General features: G+C 38.5%; 1 protein-coding gene across 1 annotated transcript in view; it reads right to left on the bottom strand.

Moving 5' to 3' along the window:
• Octalpha2R (alpha2-adrenergic-like octopamine receptor) overlaps positions 1–20,610 on the bottom strand; it is a 403,149-nt gene that overhangs the window by 280,982 nt on the left and 101,557 nt on the right. The window contains exon 2 of the mRNA XM_069506894.1: positions 1,814–3,136. Coding sequence (XP_069362995.1) covers positions 1,814–2,371 — 558 coding nt within the window. The 5' untranslated portion in view covers positions 2,372–3,136. The remainder of the gene's footprint in view (positions 1–1,813; positions 3,137–20,610) is intronic.

The raw sequence follows: 20,610 nt of genomic DNA, 5'->3' as shown, positions 1-20,610 counted from the left end.
CCGGTGGCTAATTTCAAAAGTTACAATGGTATTGATTCTGAGCATACCTAAATTTTAGAGTATTCACATCCTCTTCTTACTAATATAATATGAAAAGGACAGACACAGTTTGACAGTTTTAAATTTAATTTAGAGCTGTCAAATCTCGTGACATTAGCAGTACCTGCTAGTCGCAAGCCTATTGTTTGTAGCGTGCACTAAAATTTAAGGCTTTAAATGTAAAATTCAGGCTTCGTCCTTTTTTAGCAATAATAAAAAGAAAAAGATGCAGATACTCTAAATTTAGTTTAGAGAAAGACAACAGAATGTTGTCTTTCTCTAAACTAAATTAGCGTTGAAATTTTCCCGATAATGTCGAAGAATTACTAAATTAGTACTAAAACGGACGACAGGTTGGGATAGCAATCGGGATATGGGGCGGGGGGACACCCCGCACGTCACCCGCGCTCACCCGCACCGGGTTAGCACGGGGGCTGTGCGGGTGTGCGGTGCGTTTCTTCTCCGATAGCCATCTTCACCTGTCGCCGACTATACCTATGTCAAAGTCAAGTCATCACTTCCCATCTCTACCTACTATCATCTATACATCACTATTTATTATAATTGCGACAGTGTGTTTGTTTGTTGGTTTGTTGATTTGTCCGTCAATCACGTCGCAACGGAGCAATGGATCGAAATGATTTTTGCATGGGTATAGTTACAGACAAGGAGAGTGACCTTCTTTTCATCTCAGAAAATCGAAGAGTTCCCACGAGATTTTCAAATACGTAAATCCACGCCGATGAAGTCGCGGGCATCAGCTAGTTATTCATAAACAAAACTTGGAAACTAATCCTCTTTGTTGAGGGTTGTAACCTGTTCCATTAATCACACATAATGGTGAGGGTTCTCTTGTTTATTTGGGATCAAAGAGAATGTAAAACCAAAGTAGTAAATACTAGATGCAGCTAGAATAAACCAGTCCAAACCGGAGTGAACCGGTATTAATCAGTTCCGGCCGCATATCGCCGGCTCCCGTCCTCGCAGAGCTATTGGCTATTGAGTGCAGGGGAATTGGGCTGAAGCGTCCATTATTCATTGTCAAACAAAACCTCCAGGGTGCTGGCGAGTGGGAATATAATATGCATTCGGTTCGAAATTACACCGTTTTATACAAAATGAAATTGTATTATTCTGAACGGCTATCGATATAAAAGCGATTATGTTGCCTATGTGGGAAATTGCTCACGGGAATGAAATAACTGTAGGTACTTCCTAGTTTTAAGGTAGAAGTAACCGACATAGGCTGAAATAATTAATTTTATGTGTTTTTTTATTATATGGATGATTCTTCAATCATCCATAATATAGACTATAGATACTTAATTACAATTTCCAAAATTATCTTTTTAATTTTTTTTTTATTAAAATTGTTTTTTTTAATAATTTGAATTTTTCGATTCAGTCGCAGCACATGTTAGTTTGCTGTCATCTCTTTTTTTCTAACACACTACAGTGAATAAATCTATTCTTGTCAGATATTAGCTTGTTCCTATAGTTGATCCATTACGAACGTGTGAACTGGGTCATAAATAATTACAATCATAGGGTTGTATTAATGCCTCAGAAGTCCTTATCGATGCCCTTCGGACGCAGGTAGTTGGAACTAGCAGGGAGCAGAAGCTATCGACAAATATTACTGTTACACACAACACCAGAGCAGCCGGTTCCAGTTCCATAAGGCCTATAAGTGCGAGTGAAAGGTTTCACACATTTATGATTCAGTTCGCACGTTCTTATAGGCTCAACTATAGTATCATAACCACAGACTTACCTGAGTGATGCTCCAGTAGCGGTCGAGCGATATGAGGCACAAGTTCATGATGGACGCAGTGCACAGCAGCACATCCATCGCGGAATGTATCTCACACCACCAGAAACCAAAGATCCAGTACCCCATCAACTCATTCGCGAGCGAAAACGGCATTATCACTAACCCGAGAAAGAAGTCTGACACTGCAAGTGACGCTATGAACCAATTCTGAATGTTCTTCAACGCTTTCTCCGTCACTATCGCTATTATCACTAACATATTCCCCACCACCACCATTATCATCAACACTGTCACCACCACAGACGCTATTACGATGTGAGCTGGTGAGTAACCACTCGGGTACCAGGAGTTCAACACGACCTGGTTCGTATCATTCCACGTCACATTATCCGAGCCATTTGTCATTTGTAACGCCAAAAATTCTTCAGGGCTGACGTACGTTGGGACTACGAATGTTGAATTTCTAAAAGTTGCATTCATAAAAGTTGCATTCATAACAGTTGCATTCATATAAGCGACCAACGTAGTTCTTATTAGTGCTGTCACATTCGGCACCATTTTGGTTTTGGTTACCGGTTTTTTTTTAGCTAACTACATTTACTTATTGTTTTTCAGTGTTTATTTTTATTATTTCTTTGGCCCCGTTTGGTGTTTAAATAAAATTACGATTCGAATTCTAAATTCGAGTGGTTTTAATTTAAAAATGTATTGCATTACAGGAACGGAATTTGTGAATCGATTTTTATTTAATCGATTTTTTTTAATTAGTACTAACTAACTAATACCCGTTAAACCGAACTGTGTTTAAGCGATTGTTGGATCGAAATTAATTTAGATTTATTTAGATCAATATTTACACATTTATTATACTTAAGTGAACGGTACTGGAGATTTATTTATTTATTTATTTACATCACTATTCACGACGGCCTTAACTAATATTGCTTTAGAACACCGAACACCGAAAATCGATAACGAAAACAATCAACTAAATCGAATATCGCAAATTAATAAAAAAACACACGCGCAATTAATTTATGACACACAAAAAAGCGTAACTATTTAGCGTATCTAAAATCGATTATTTTATACAATTGTAGAATCGATGTCTCGACGTCATCGCGTAGCTTTTCCCTTTCTACGGTCCCAAAATCGGTCTGTCTTCGCGAACATTTTTCTAGGTTATTTTTTCACATGGCGATGTCTATTTTCGTCCAATCATCATTGAGTGGTATATTGAGACTGACAGTTCTATTGATCCGCCATTAATTTCTATTGCAATTGCGTGGACTGTTATTTCCTTTGGCGTAGATATTTTTGTACCTGTAACAAGGAAAATTATGTTAATAACAGTTATTTATACGGTTCTTGCTCTACTTAATGGTGAAGGTTGAGTAAAATTAACACGTAGAATATTTATTTATTTCATTTATCATTTCAAGTTTGATATAATATATCGATATAAATGACAAGATATGCCCAAGCGAACAAAATTTTTCACAGTTTTGGAACCAAATAAATTAGCGCCACCTCTTAGATACTAATGAACGACCCGTTTGAAATCCAGACGTCACTGAGGTGCATTGGTGCTATCAGCACCAATGAGTCGGTGCCATTTGGGTTGTTCAATGGCCCTGTCCATACGAAGTCATATATAAGTCAATGGATTTACAAACAACATTAACAACTTAATCTAATTACTAACATAGTTAATAATGGCCTAAGAGCCAGCGCGTGCCAGACATTCCTTATTTTATTAAAGCTGAAAGTTTATCTGTGTACCGTCTACAAAACTGTGCCCCCCCCCCTCCACCCCCCCCCCTCCACCCCCCTCCCCCGTCTCATACCTCACCTCGATTGCCGTTTCGACCTGTCGCATAGGTAGGTACTATAGGTATGTTCCAAAAACAAAATTCAGCTGACAGTGGTTTTTCAGATTTCGGTAAAAATGTGTAAGTTAAAAGTAACACGAGTTCAAAGATTTACATACAAATCTTTGGTTAATATTTAAACTAGAACCAAACTATGGTTTTAGAATGAATTGTCGACTCTTGACCTATCGATAATGTACAGTACATCCCAGTTTAGCTGAGTCAGTGAAAATAAAAGTAATAATAGTACATGTAAGACCTTGTACTGAGCGCGAACTTTTACAATATTCCCTTAGTAAACTGTTTTCATACAACTTTTGTGGGGAAACTTTGTGACAACTGACGATAAAGGCACGATCACGACACGACTAAATTCAGCATAAGAACTCTGTGGTCAACACCTCATCTTCCTATTTAAGGGTCAGAAGAGGAGTTTTCGGAGTTAAGTGAGTTAGAAGCATTAAAAAATCAATTTCTCTAACAGAGAAGGAAAACACAGTGAAGAAATATGCATACCTGAAAATCTCCATAATGTTATCGAAGGTATGTGAAGTCTGCCAACTCGCATTTGGCCAGCGTGGTAGACTATGGCCCTGCTCATTGCTCATTCTGAGACGCTCGCGCAAGTGGGAATACGCCAGTTAATATTGAATGCACTAGTATACAGTTATTTGAAAAAACAAATAGTGATTTACAACAGTTCTCTATTCCTTAAAAAAAAGTTAAAAGATTATCATGCGATTTTCTGACGTAATAATATTTTGACTTTACTCGACGTAATAATATTTTGTCTATCAAAAATAGTAATTTATTACCTATTTTATACATTCTTTTACCCCTTTATGTTTAAATATTTCTATTTTATTCTTAGAATAGAAAACGTTTATATTTTAACAAACTTATCACTAAAAATTTTATATTTACCAAAAATATAATATATAAAAAATTAATATTTTGTTAAATCTCGTACGATTTTAAAATCACATACCTACTTATCGTCAAGTCTAAAACATATCTCTAACACACAACAGTGAAACTTTTAACATAATATTTTCAAGGGAAAACAGTCTCTATTTTAAAGCTTATAAAAGCTATACTTCCATGCATCACTATTTCTAACACTGCGTCTTATGGCTTTTATGATGTGGTCTAGTAATTTTTTTATAGAAAAAGTTTTTGGGGACTCAAAATAGTCTCGCAAAGATTGACGATGGTAGGTACTTTCTTTCTGTTCTTATAAGTAACTAGGTGATGCCCGCGGCTTCGCCCGTGTGGATTAAGGTTTTCCAAATGTTTTATTTTCCGGGTTAAAAAGTAGCCTATGTCCTTCCCCGGGATGTAAGCTATATCTATACCAAATTTCGTCAGAATCGGTTGAAGGGATGAGCCGTGAATAGCTAGCAGACAGACAGACAAACAGACACACTTTCGCATTTATATATATTAAGGCTTAATTTTTTATTAAGTAATTAATTTCATCAATGTAAGTAATTTATTATTAAGTTAATATTAACATGCACTTAAATAAGACTATTTTAGGTTTTCTCTGACATCATATTTAAATTTATTTTTTTATTTTTTAGTACCTATGTTAATAGTAACTAAATGTGTAACTGACACTATTGTAAAATTGCGCGCCATTGATGGCAGATTGTAATTGGACTTTTATATTTTTAAGACCCTATGTACATACAATTTTGCAATTAATAAACTTATCTTATCTTATCTATATGACTAGCTTTAAATGCCCACTTGACTTCGACCACGTGGCCTACACAAATTCGAACCCCTATTTCACCCCTTTAGGGGTTGAATTTTAACGAATCCCGCAGGTGCTTATAAGTAGATTTTCCGCCGTGAAAATGTAGCAGATAGAAAGACAGACCGACGGACATACTGTCATATTTATAACCGTACTATAGTTATTAAGTAAAGATGGAAACAAGAACAATACAAGCAAAACGTCTCTTCTTTTCCGATTGTAGTGTTACAATCTTGGATTCCAGGGGAGTTATATTCCATTTTTAGGGTTCCGTAACTCAAAAGGAAAACCGGAAGCCTTATAGGATAATTTTGTTGTCTGTCTGTCTGTCTGTCGGTCTGTCAAGAAACCTAAGGGTACCTACTTCCCGTTGACCTAGAGTCATGAAATTTGGGAGGTAAGTAGGTATTATAGCAGACCTTCGGAGAAAAAATCTGAAAACCGTGAATTTGTTGTGGTTACATCACATAAAAAAAATTAATTGTGGTCATGAACTAATAATTCGTATTTTCAATTTTCGAAGTAAGATAACTATATCAAGTGGGGTATCATATGAAAGGGCTTCACCTGTGCATTCTAAAAACAGATTTTTATTTATTTTTATGCATCATAGTTTTTAAATTATCGTGACAAAATGTCGAAAAATTCGACTGCAGTACGGAACGCTCGATGCGCGAGTCTGACTCGCACTTGGCCGGTTTTTTTCCCCGGTTGTTTTATCAGGCGCTAATCGCCGCGGCTCGGAGGTTTTATGATTTTTTTCCTATTATTTTGTTACCGCTTCGGTGTTCAATGATTTTTAATATTCCATCCGAGATTGGTCTCTCTGGGATCGAATTGAATCCAGGATTTTTATTACTGAGCGTCGTAACTGATAACTGTGAGCAGGAAGATTGAAAGGTTTATTAGTATTTTATTTATATTAGCTGATGCCCGCGACTTCGTCCGCGTGGACTACTCAAATTTCTAACCCCTATTGTAACCCCTAAGGGTTTGAATTTTCAGCAATCCTTTCATAGCGGACGTCTACGTCATAATAGCTATCTGCATGCCAAAATTTCAGTCCGATCTATCCAGTAGTGTGAGCTGTGCGTTGATAGATCAGTCAGTCAGTCAGTCAGTCAGTCAGTCACCTTTTCCTTTTATATATTTAGACTAGCGACCCGCCCCGGCTTCGCATGGGTGCAGTGTAGATACTAATGTGGTGTCAGTGAGATTTCAATTTTCCTAGGGATCTCTAATTTTTTGAGACTTAAACTATACCTATGAACCTTCCTCTTGAATCACTCTATCTATTGATGCATTAAAATCCGTTGCGTAGTTTAAAAGATCTACGCGTTCATACAAACAGACAGCGGGAAGCGACTTTATTTTATACTATGTATAAGATAAGACAAGCTGATGCATGCGACTTCATCCACGTAAAGTACACGACAGGTCGAGATGGCAATCGGGGTTGGGATGTCCGGAGTTGGTTGGTTCGGTTGATGTGTTCGGACTTAGCTGAGCAAATGCTGAAAAAGTTCACTCGAAAGAAAATATGGATTCGTAAATGGATTAGCCGCAGAGAACATTTTGGAGCTTCTAATACTCTTTTAAAAGAATTAGCTCAAGAGGAACCCACCAATTACAGAAATATTCTGCGCATATCGGAAGAAAAGTTACTTGACTGAAGAATATCTTGTGAATTCGCAGCGAGTAGCGCGCTCGCGCGATAATAATTATTGAACATGTTTAATTCCATTCGCAGCGATTTTACTCCACGGCGAAGTAATTTTTAATCGCAGCGAGTAGCATGTCACACCTCGCGAATTTACTCGCAGCGGATTTGCTTTCGCAACGAGTATTCGTTCCGTGTGACTTAAGCTTAACGAACCAACTATCGGTTATCCATAGCCTTGTTCGGCTGCGGCGAAACAGCGATACACTCACACATTCCAAGTACTAGTTACTTCAATTAATTTGAAAGTTCTCTATATTCAAAGCTTCTAAGGCTCAGAATAAGGACTGTTAGAAGTAGCTCTATTGTGACACTTACTGTTAGAGCGAGGATAGCTAAATACAATTAAGCTCTTGTTAGAACGTGACAAAATGATATGTTTTGTCCTTATCACCGTGGCCACTTTTTTTTTGTTTGTTTAAATGTATTTGAACGTGAGTATTTGACAAACAAACGTGAAGTGTAGAAGGAATGACATTTAACAAGTAAGAAACTCTGCTTGAGCGAGAGGGACTGAGGGGGCCACGCTAGTTGCAAATCTGGACATAGGTATCTGTGTTCTAAGGTAATATGGAAAAATGCATAGGTAATATTAATTATATTAATGTTCTGATGCGGCACTGCCCACTCTTTTGATCTCTACCATTTTGCAGAATAGGTACTTGCTGAATCCATAACAGTTATCATCATCATAATCAACCCATCACCGGCTCACTACAGAGCACGGGTCTCCTCTCAGAGTGAGAAGGGTTTTGGGAATATAGGTATGAGTGACAGAGACAACGCTCTACAAAGCCAAAATGTCATTCTAAAGACCGATTGACATTACTTTCGGCCGCGTACTGTAGGTACATGAGCATCAGTACCCTTATTATAAATGCGAAAGTGTTTGTTTGTTGGTTTGTTGGTTTGTCCTTCAATCACGTCGCAATGGTGCAACGGATTGACGTGATTTTTTGCATGGGTATAGATGAAGACCTGGAGAGTGACATAGGCTACTTTTTATCCCAGAAAATCAAAGAGTTCCCGCGGGATTTTTAAAAAACCTAATTCCACGCGGACGAAGTCGCAGGCATCACCTAGTTAGACATAATTTTCGTCTTACTCGTTCATTTTTAGGCTCACCTGGGGGAACTGTGCTAAGGTCATTGAACATTGTATTTAAGTCTTCCAGAGTCTACCAAAGAGGCAGACGAGGAAAAATGTTATAGTATAAGTCAACCCTAACCCATTAAGCTGTATTTCAATTATTTCTGTTCGCAAAACATCTCCGGCCATGTTTTTGCTGTGTTTAATAGAATTTTATCTCAAAAAGCAGCATTGCGCTTGGCGCAGGATGTCATTCCCAGCTTTTTTGCGGTTGTTGAAATTCTCAGCTTTTATTCCGGCTGTAATACTAGATTATGGTTTTGTCGCAACTTTTCTTTTAGCGAAATTAATAACAATTCCGTGTTGTTAGGTGCTATTTCTTTTCTTTTTTAATGTTATTATGATAAGTGTACACTGCTTATCGTACTAAAAAAAATATGCTTAAAAAGCTGTGATAGCCTAGTGGTTAGGACATCCTAACCACTAGGCCGGGGGTTTGATCCGGGCACGCACAACTTTTATAGTGAAGAGTGTAGTGCTAGTGCAAATCAAAGATACACACGATCAAAGTGAAAGACTTGTGCTAGTGCAATTTTAAGAACACAAGAACAAAGTGTCTTCCAATAAGGTATCTTAACTATAAACTAAGCTAAATCAATGGACTGATTTTTAGGTATAAGTACGTTTATAAGTTTAGGTTAATATAATATTGCTTGTTAGCCTCTCTCATAGGCTAGATTGTAATGGTAGTAAAGTACTAGTGTCAGTACTTTACGACAAAAAAAAAAAAAAAAACAACTTTTCGGAGTTATGTGCGTTTTAAGTAATTAAATGCCCGTATTAAATTAAAACAGTAATTAATATTTAATGTTCCGCTACATTGCTGCCGCGACATTGCTGCCTAGCTCGGAATGTAATGTCATATAAGCTTATAGAGATTGTATGGGGACCAGTATTGCCGCGACAGCGCTGTGACAGCTGGTGACAGCACTGTTGCGGCAGCACTGCTGCGTGCAGCGTGGTTCGGAATCATACCTTTATTCTACCAGTACCTATTCCAGCGGTCGTTGGTAATACTGAATAGCTCATCCAAGTAGAGGACATCGTGAGGAAAACACTGGAAAATTCATAAACAACCAACAAATGTGTGTCATCGGCCATCACGTCACGCGAATTCTAACGGCCACTGTGCGTTGAATAAATAAAACTTGTTTCCATTGTTATTATACGCCTTTGACCTTGATAATGTTATTATTTTATAGTCGTACAAAATGAGAACTCACTCGCCATTTTAACTCTATGCGTCACTGTCAATGGCAAAAAAGTACAGTTCACCTTTAAAATAAGGACTAAAATCGTACGATTTGTTATTCTTCTTATAGCTTTAGTTTAAGTTTACGTTGTTAATATAGTGTACTGTAATAAATTTAGGATGCTTGATCTTTTTTAAGGACCTTTCATCCCGTCTCGCGGAATCCACGGGGACCGAGGGCTGGCAGTTACCTCGGTCAGCATATTAGTCTGGCCATTCAACGAGGTAACGCTGCACAGCGTTCCCAGCACCCTGCCTCGTTGCGGTGGTTTAGATGATATTTTCGATCTGTAATTGTTTATGTTCAATTGTTTAGATTAGTAATTAATATCACCATTACATAATCTTTTAAAGTCGATAACAATAATTCAAATTGACAATCAAAAAAGCGTACAATTCAATTATTATTTTTTAAGAGTTTTACTACCTACGTAGTTATATTGTATTTCATAGTTTTACTAAAATGCTTCTAGTCCGGCGTCACAATAATAAACCCTGAATACCTGTGGAATAAAGCAAACAAAGCAATGGTGCCAACATGACGGCAATGAAGAAGTTATAGTGAATGATTCGTAATCAATAATTTTAGTTCCATCTTGGATCTTGGCGATTGGTTGAACCGGCCCCCCAATTGTGTAAGAATAACCATTTCATGGCTATCGCAATCGTCAAGAATTCTGCCCTTTGATTGGCTGTGAAAAAATGTAAACAGCGATCAACCAATCAAAGGGCAGAACTTCTTGACGATTGCGATAGCCATGAAATGGTTATTCTACACAATTGGGGGCTTGTCGTTTAAATGTATGATTGCAATCACCAATACTTTTACGCGACCGCGGTCAAAATGACCGAATCATTCATGATTGACACACCGATTACCTCCAAGAAATTTAAAAATCAGTCGCTCAGCTATAGGTACGTACGTACTACTATTCCAGTTCTGTTACTTGGAGTTTATATAAAAATAGCTAGATAATACGGATGGTCGGACAACATGCACCGTGCACAATGGAAACAGTCATGGAGCCAATGTCGCCAAGGTAATTCTATCTCCACAATGTGGGAATTGCACGCGAATGTACGCCCACGGTTCTGTTTATTTTGCTTCTACTTGTACTAAAATAGAAATAGAATAGAAAGCTAAAATAATATAAAAAGGTCGATTCTTTTTCAGGATTTTTTTAAATTTTTTCTCTCCGTAAGAACCATCTCCGTACTTCAAGGAATATTATGAGAAAAAGAATCAGCGAAATCGGTTCAACTGTTCTCGAGATTTGCGATCAGCGACACATTCAGCGATTCATTTTATTATTATAGAGATAGACATAAATACTCTGTCTGGGGCTTAACCAGTTATATTAAGCACTAAAGGGTACCTAATAAATAATATTTTTGAGGAGATTTCGAAAGGGTTATCGAGTCAACCGGGACCCGAGTGCTGGCAGCTACCTTGGTCAAGAATTAGTTGGACCATCCAAAGGGTAATGCTGCCAGCATCTTGGGTACAATGCCTTGCTGCGGTGGTCTCGATGAGACTAAGAGTATTAATACCTAATTTAATAATATAATTAATATAATTTTTCAGGAAGTAATTAAATATCACTTGCTATATCGGTGAAGGAAAACATCTAAGGAAACCTATACATGCCTGAGACTTCTCCATAATGTGCTCAAAGAGTCTAATAAAAAACTCTAATATTGTGGCCAGTTCTGTTTTAGGTACACAATCTATGAACTGAACTAAAATGACAGCTGGTTTAAATATTTTAGCGTTTAAACTATCGAGTGATTTCCTTTATAAATATAGATGATTAGCATAAGCTCGCGACTTCGTCCGCGTGGACTACACCAAAGCCCTATTTTACCTCCTTAGAGGTTAAATTTTCAAATCCTTTCTTAGCGGATATCTATGTACGTCATAAAAGTGTTATCTGCATGCCAAATTTCAGCCCGATCCGTTCAGTAGTTGAGCTGTCTGTTGATAGATCAGTCAGTCAGTCAGTCAAACAGTCAGCTTTCCTTTTATTCCAGCTATATTCACTTGTTTAGTCAACGTAAGCGCGACTAGTTTCGAACCCATCCGGGTCCTTTTCACAGGGACTCAGCTCGCAACTTCAGGTTTATATTGCTACCTCTTTCATGATGCTTCCTGTAGCAAAAGATGGCACTAGATTTAGACCGGCTGCGCGATTGCGGTAGAATGACAGCTACAATGTCACGATCGCAATCACCTCTGATTGGTTGACGCTCACTCACTATTGGCTACAATGCATTGTTGCAACAAGAATAGCACGAATTCAGCCAATCACAACAATTGAGATTGTAATAATGATTAATGCCGGTTTTACGAAATCGCCCTACTGTTAATTTAATTAAGTTAAGAGATTGTGTACTAACAACATTGGGGCCGATTCTCTGGTACACAATCTTTAAACTAAACTAAATTAACAGGTCTATACCTAGTGCTATCCTTTTTCGCAAGCAACATTATGAAAGGGATAGCAATAGATTTAGACGTGCCTTTTTAGTTTAGTTTAGAGATTGTGTACAATGGAGTTAGCCACACTGTACATTTAAATTTCCATAGAAAAGGTGTATTAAAAATATAAATAGCGATGCCAGATTGCATTCTCCTTTTCAACGTTCGATCCATTTAACTGGTATATCTTTGGAAAGTTTATTTTAAAGCAAGAAATCCCCCGCTTTTACCTAGTTCCGCTAGCTCACGGCGAAATGACAGCGAATTTGAAATGATTTTAACTTTGCTTTTACATATTCCATTTGAAAAGATATCAGTGCAGTTACTTATTTCAATTCTTTTCGTACAAAATATCGCTTCAGCAATATATTTTGTGATATTGATTTTTTTATCTTATCTATAGCTAGCCTAGTGGTAGTGGCAAAGCGGTGATAGCCTAGTAGTTAGGACGTCAGCCGCCTGGGGTCCAGGGTTCGATCCGGGTTCATACTTCTTTTAAACATTAAATATCACTTTCTTTAACAGTGACGGAAAACAGTCGTGAGAAACCTGCATGCCTGAACGTTGAGAGTTCACTATAATGTTCTTGAACTAGTGTGTGAAGTCTGCATATCCAGCACTTGGCCAGCGTGGTGGACTACGGCCTTTCTCATTCTAAGAAAGAGACCTGTGTTCTGTAGGTGGCCGGCAATGGGGTGAAGGTGATGATGATTATGTCCAATTTACTCTATAATTGTACATTTAAATTCACAGAAAGATACAATAGTGATTCCAGATTGCATTCTCCTTTTCAGCGTTATATAAATGGAAACCATTTAACTGGTATATCTTTGGAAAGTTTATTTTAAAGCAAGAAATCCCCCGCTTTTACCTAGTTCCGCTAGCTCACGGCGAAATGACAGCGAATTTGAAATGATTTTAACTTTGCTTTTACATATTTCATTTGAAAAGATATCAGTGCAGTTAACTTATTTCAATTCTTTTATTACAAATATCGCTTCAGCAATAATATTTTGTGGATATTGATTTTTTTATCTTATCTATAGCTAGCCTAGTGGTAGTGGCAAAAGCGGTGATAGCCTAGTAGTTAGGACGTCAGCCGCCTAGGGGTCCAGGGTTCGATTCCGGGTTCATACTTCTTTTAACCATTAAATATCACTTTCTTTAACAGTGAAGGAAAACATCGTGAGGAAACCTGCATGCCTGAGACTTGAGAGTTCACTATAATGTTCTTGAACATATTGTGTGAAGTCTGCATATCCGCACTTGGCCAGCGTGGTGGACTACGGCGTTTCTCATTCTAAGAAAAGACCTGTGTTCTGTAGGTGGGCCGGCGATGGGTGAAGGTGATGATGATTATGTCCAATTTACTCTAATAATATTGTACATTTAAATTTCCACAGAAAAGAATAAATAGTGATTCCAGATTGCATTCTCCTTTTCAGCGTTATATAAATGGAATCCATTTAACTGGTATATCTTTGGAAAGTTTATTTTAAAGCAAGAAATCTCCCGCCTTTACCTAGTTCCGCTAGCTCACGGCGAAATGACAGCGAATTTGAAAGATTTTAACTTTGCTTTTACCTATTTCATTTGAAAAGATATCAGTGCAGTTAACTTTTTCAGTTTATTTTATTGCAAATATCGCTTCGGCAGTCTCCTTTTCTCCCTCTGCAAAAGCAAAATCTCAATTTTAGGGTTCCGTACCCGAAGGGTGCAAACGCTTTAAAAATTGCTATAATTTCCCAATCGTCCCTGTTGAGACTTAAATCCCAGACATCCCATTTTATACACCACCACACTAACCACTGCGCCAATAGACATCAAATTTTTCCAAAAAACTTGCATAGGTAGAGAATTTGTTTGTAAAATCTAAAATGTGGTTCAGCTATTTTTACAAACGTTCCATTGAAGTAGGTTTTCAAAAGGCTTTTGAGGTTCCATTACCAATAGGGTTGTGTCAAACTTGTCGGTGAAAACAAATAAGGCTTGATTGTTCGACAAAATTGACACCCCTGGCCGTCCTGGTACCTAGCTCCGCAAAAATGGTGACCAATTAACAGTGCAGTATGCTAGTTCATAGTGATGTTCTACAAACTATCGATATTGAATATTTTTTAAGTATTTACTAGCTTATGTCAGTCACCTTTTCGTTTTATATATTTTGATGAATCCCTACTCATATTATTATAAATGCGTTTATTTGTTGGTCATTGGTTTGTCCTTACACTTGCCGGAAGGGAGCAACGGATTGACGTGATTTTTTGCATGAAAATAGTTAAGGACCTGGAGAGTGACTTATGCTTATATTTTATCCTGTAAGTGCTTATACTTTTATCCTAAAAGCAAAGAGTTTCCATGGAATTTTAAAAACCAAAATTCACGCGGACGAAGTCGTGGGCATCAGCTAGTCCTTTTATATTCCTAAAACTTTTACATTGTCACTAGGTACATGGTATTTACGGTTCTTATCCATTGTTTCAAATTAAAATTATCAAGTCAGTGTCTTGGTCTGTCTATAACTGCTGAAATAAATTTTATTAACCAAACTTTATTTTTAGCAGATCACCAATAAGGATTATTTTATCAAAATTGTTCCATAAAAATATTATTAAGTATATTGGAAACTTATCAACTTTCAGTTTGCTTAAACGAACCGAATTGTAAGCATCGAATTTTTCGAGGTGCATTTATCGATGTGTTCCTATCGAGTTTATCGATGCACGTTAGGCACATCACTATTCAATCAACGAGGAGCCCAATGAACAGTCGGTCAACTCAGCCAATTAATAGACATCTGCTTCAATACTAAACTTTGTACTTATTACTTTGTTTTTTTTAGGGTTCCGTACCTCAAAAGGAAAAACGGAACCCTTATAGGATCACTTTGTTGTCTGTCTGTCTGTCTGTCTGTCAAGAAACCTACAGGGTACTTCTTGTTGACCAAATTGAGAATCATGAAATTTGGCAGTTAGGTAGATCTTATAGCTGACATTTGGGGAAAAATCTGAAAACCGTGAATTTAGGGTTAGATCACAGAAAATTCAAAAAACACCTCACGTAATTTATGGACGCCCCCTTATCAGTACCTAACCATCAGTAGTATCACCTATCTTTATTTTTGCTAGCGTTCTGGTTACAACCTGTATGAATCAAACACATAACCCTTCTTTTGAGCGTAGGCGCTGTCGGGTAATAAAGGTGTGTTGATGGATACATTGTCGATAATAAATTCACCGGCCCTCTTTGTCACTTATGTCGAAGATTAATGACATAAGCAATGACTTTCCATATTTTCACTTTTCCACATCCATTAACGTAGGATACGTTATTGGACGTAAAGCCTGACCAGAAAAATAAAATGCCTCGCCATGTTGTGGAAAACCCGTGGAACTAAGACCTTAGACTTAGTGACCATAGACCATTTTACTAGTGGCGCCCCCAGAGCAAGGTTTTTTATATTAATTCTATTTTCATAAAGCTATTCTAGTTCGTCCGTAGGAGAACTAGAGTAACCGACATAGCTCAACGGGTTGCGAAGCTGAAGTGGCAATGGGCAGGGCACAAAGTTCGTACAACCGATAGACGTTGGGGTCCCAAGGTGCTGAAATGGCGGCCTCGCACCGGAAGACGCAGCGTTGGAAGACCCCCCACTAGGTGGACGGACGACATCATACGAATCGCAGGGAGCCGCTGGATCCAGGCGGCGCAAGATCGTGGCGTGTGGAAATCCCTACAAGAGACCTATGTCATAATGTATATTTTTGTTATTATTTTTTACTTATCAGTTTAACTATGTAGATTGACTTAATTAGCTTTTAAGGTTTATTGTAGTGTTGTGATCAAATAAAAGTTTTATTTCTTTCTTTCTTTCTTTCTTTCTTTCAATGTCCAGCAGTGGACGTCTATTGGTTGATGATGATGATGATGATTCTAGTTCATACTTCATATTGATATTAATTCTAACGTTATCTAATACAGAGTAGAAACAATGAGAGGAACTAATTAGCACACACTCGTAAATTTGAAGTGTGGGTAAAGTTAACCGGTAATGCGATATCGATGTGCCGCCGCAGTCATTCATTAATAACACCACTTCCCCTTAACAGGGTTGTCTATCGTGAATATTTTACATTATTTCATCATCATCTACCGATAGACATCCACTGCTGGACATAGGTCTCTTGTAGGGACCACACGCCACGGTCTTGCGCCGCCTGAATCCAGCGGCTCCCTGAGACTCGTCTGATGTCGTCCGTCCACCTCGTGGGGGGTCTTCCGGTGCGAGGTCGCCATTCCAGCACCTCGGGACCCCAACGTCTATCGGTTTTACGAACTATGTGCCCTGCCCATTGCCACTTCAGTTTCACAACCCGTTGAGCTATGTCGGTTACTCTAGTTCTCCTACGGATCTCCTCATTTCCTCATTGATCATGTAGAGAAACTCCGCACATAGCTCTCTCCATCGCCCGCTGAGTGACTCTGAGCTGACATTATTTACTGCAATTCATTTGAAGAATCATCATTATCATCATCACGATCATGCCATCGCTCTCTGCAGAGCACATAATGAGAAAGTTTTGCCCGCAGTCTACCACGCTGACCATTCAGTGCGGATTGACTAACAAACTACAGTCCGTTCACAGTTATTTTACCTCTGACTGTAAAATTGGCACCATTGCAAATCACAATAATAAACCCTAAGCTCTAAGGAATAAAGCAAACAAAGCAATGGTGCCAATCTTACAGCCAGAGGTAAAATAACTGTAAATGGACTGTAGTAATGTGTGGCACAGTTTTTAAAATTAAACGTTTTTTCTTTCTTCATTCTTTCAAAAAAACCTTGAAACCTTATGGAAAATTCTCAGGCATGCAGGTTTTCTCACAATGTTTTTCCTTCACCGTGAAAGCAAGTGATATTTAATTGCTAACGCAAATAACTTCGAAAGGTTAGCAATGAGACGAACCCCCGACCTCTCGGATAGGATGCGACGTCTTAGCCATTAGGCTATGGCATGGCTTACAATGCTGAAGACATTAGCATGTGGTAACTATTGGAGTAAATCGCGGGCAGCTTGACGGCAGTAACTATATGTAGGGTTGCCATGACGATGGTAGATAAGTCACACAAACGTCATCTGTGATTTCGACCCGTTCGACACCACTTCGACCCAAAAAAATAAAACCGACCAGCGCGTGGTGACAAAAAAAAAACGTCAATCTCTAATACGGGCTTACATAAAGGCACCATCTAAAGGTCTTGTTCCGAGCTAAAATAGACACTAGTTCAAAGCTTGCGTAAACAATTGAGAAAGCAACTCGAGGGTCCGTGAAGTTATATGGCCGGCCAAATGTCATGATTTTTATTATAATTCCATAAAAATATCTGACGAGTCTCATGACTTGAAAACTTATTCAAGTACCCTACACTGTTTTCAAATACCAAAATGTTAGTGTCAAGTGCCAGTGCCATACAAGTATTCAGCGTGACAATGGTGCTACGAATTTCGTAGAGCAGCTACGTAATCTGTAGACAACGCTACAAGTGCTACGTGCTCACTACAAGTGCTATGCGAATGTGTCTGACACACGCTGAATTTCAAAACTTAGGCATAAGTCACACTTGAAACTTTCTGTTACGAAACTGTTTTCAAATTCACATCAAAAACATACAGGGTGTAACCAGAGCGCTAGCAAAAACGAAGACAGGTCTGGTACTGATGATTACTGATATGATACCACAAAAAGGAACGCAAAAGTACATATAAAAAATTCTACATTTTGTAAAAGTTCACAACATATTGCAAATAAAACATCTGACTGACGCTAGAGTCGATGAACGTGCTTAGTAGGCCACTCGGAGTCAATGCCGTATCGTAGGCGGGGCATTGACCCGAGTTTACTCTACTTAACGTTACCCGAGAGGTAACCTGACATACGGCACACATGACCTGCCCAATCCCATTTGAGTAAAGCGACAAGGCTAACGTCAGCTACTCGCGTTTTGGAACGTTTATTTTTATTTTTTATTCAGATACAAGTTAGCCCTTGACTGCAATCTCACCTGGTGGTAAGTGACGATGCAGTCTAAGATCGAAGCGGGTTAACCTGGAAGGGGTATGACAGTTTTTAATAAACCCATGCCCCTCTGGTTTCTACACGGCATCGTACCGGCCGGCTTTGCCGGTAGGTGGTAACTAGCCACGGCCGAAGCCTCCCACCAGACCAGACCAGAAATTTAGAAATTATAAAATTCCTAATCCCTGCCAGGAATCGAACCCGGACCTCCTACTAATAAGACCATAGCGCTTACCACTACGCCAGGGAGGTCTTCAAACGTATGTGCATTCAGCCAACTCTCACGTAAGGTGCTCAGACTTGGTCTGAACTCTCAAAAGTCCAAGCTCAAGGTTTGCCAAAGAGCCATGGAACGCAGCATACTTAGTATAAAACTAGCTGATGGTGCCTTTTGACACTTTTTAGGGTTCTGTACCTCAAAAGGAAAAACGGAACCCTTATAGGATCACTTTGTTGTCTGTCTGTCAGTCAAGAAACCTACAGGGTACTTCCCGTTGACCTATAATCATGAAATGTAGGTAGATAGGTCTTATAGCTGACATTTGGGGAAAAATCTGAAACCATGAATTTGTGGTTACATCACACCAAAAAATTAATTTGTGGTCATGAACTAATAATTAGTATTTTCAATTTTCGAAGTGAGATAACTATATCAATTGGGGTATCATATGAAAGGTCTTCACCTGTACATCTAAAACAGATTTTTATTTCTTTTATGCATCATAGTTTTTGAATTATCCGTGCAAAATGTCGAAAAAGTACGACTAATACGGATCGTCGTTGCGCGAGCCTGACTCGCTGTGTTGTTTATCTCATTAGTGTCGTTAGTGTGAACATAACCTTATATTCCGTACTATACTTACATGTTTTGACATATCACTAAGGACGTCATTAGTCCAGAAGTATGCATATTCAAGGCATATTCAGATGCATAATATTTTAATGCTATCCGATTTTCTCACGTAAAATTTAGATTCTATTCTCACATAGGTGTTAATATGTGTTTTGAGTCTTTAGAGTGAGTAATCCTTTAGTGATAATATAGATATGGTGGGAGGCTTCGGCCGTGGCTAGTTACAAGTTACCACCCTACCGGCCAAGCCGTGCCGCCAATGCGATTTAGCATTTCGGTACGATGCCGGTGTAGAAACCAAAGGGGTATGGGTTAATAAAAACCTGCCATACCTCTTCCAGGTTAGCTCGCTATCATCTTAGACTGCATCATCACTTACCACAGGTGAGATTGCAGTCAAGGGCTAACTTGTATATCTGAATTACAAAAAATTGATAGGGTCAGCCTACTGATTCGCTAACTTAGTGTATACCACTGAATTGATAGATAGTTAAAGTTTTAAAGTTTAAGGGTGTCTGGCAGGGGGTTGCCACGACACTAAGGGTGAAATCTATAGAGCGCACTCTGACTTACTTAGACTTAAGACAGAGTTAAAACGAAACAGACCGATATACCTATATCTCTCACATAAATCTGTCTCGTTTTACTCAATCTTAAGTCTGAGCAAAGTCAAAGTGCGCTCTATAGATCTCAGCTTTAGTGTCTGGACATGGGCGTACCCAGGGAGGGGCAGGGGGGGGAGGGGTTTTGTTTACGTCCCTACTAGGTATCTACTTTTGTCGATCAAAGTTAGGAAAAGGAACTTTTTGTCATTGACAAAACAATATTTTTACCAGTTTTGTTTCCAAAAATCTAATTTGCCCACCCCCCCCCCCCCCCCCCCCCCCCCCCCCCCCCCCCCCCCCCCCCCCTGGCCCAGAACCTGGGTACGCCCATGTGTCTGGCAATGCATGACGTGATTTCTCAGTTATGCTCGCTATTTTGAAGATTTGTCACCATGTAGTAAAACGACCAGCTGCTCGATAATGACTGCTTTATTACTTGAACTAGCTTATGCTCGCGACTTCGTCCGCGTGGACTACACATATTTCACCCCCTTTGGGGTTGAATTTTCAAAAATCCTTTCTTAGCGGATGCCTCTACGTCAAGATAGCTATCTGAATGCCAAATAAAATCATATTCATGGTATTGTTTGGAAAAAATTAGATCTTTTCATATAATATTTCTCTTTGTAGCCTTAACTACCCTTAACTATCTAGAGTAGGGATATTCCTTTGACAAACTATTTTATCCTTTGCTGGGATTTTTATCCGGTACTGACTACTGATTTTCAAGGACATTTTATTTTGAAGCGTAAAATCCTACTGGAGACTTTTTGTTAAATATCAAGGGTTAGCCGAATGGCAAAAAACGGAACCCTTATAGATTCGTCATGTCTGTCTGTCTGTCTGTCTGTCGGAGTACTGTCACAGCCACTTTTTTCCGAAACTATAAGAGCTATACCTACTGTTGAAAGTGGTAAGTGATGTATTCTGTGAATCGCATTAAGATTTTTACACTAAAATAGGAAAAAAAAACAATAAATTTTGGGGATCCCCATACTTAGAACTAAAACTCAAAATGCAAAATGTCG

Source organism: Maniola hyperantus, chromosome 24 (assembly GCF_902806685.2).
Source record: "Maniola hyperantus chromosome 24, iAphHyp1.2, whole genome shotgun sequence".
Lineage (NCBI taxonomy): Eukaryota > Metazoa > Arthropoda > Insecta > Lepidoptera > Nymphalidae > Maniola > Maniola hyperantus.
The sequence above is the reverse complement of the archived record's forward strand: the minus strand, read 5'-3'. Positions and strand labels throughout refer to the sequence as shown.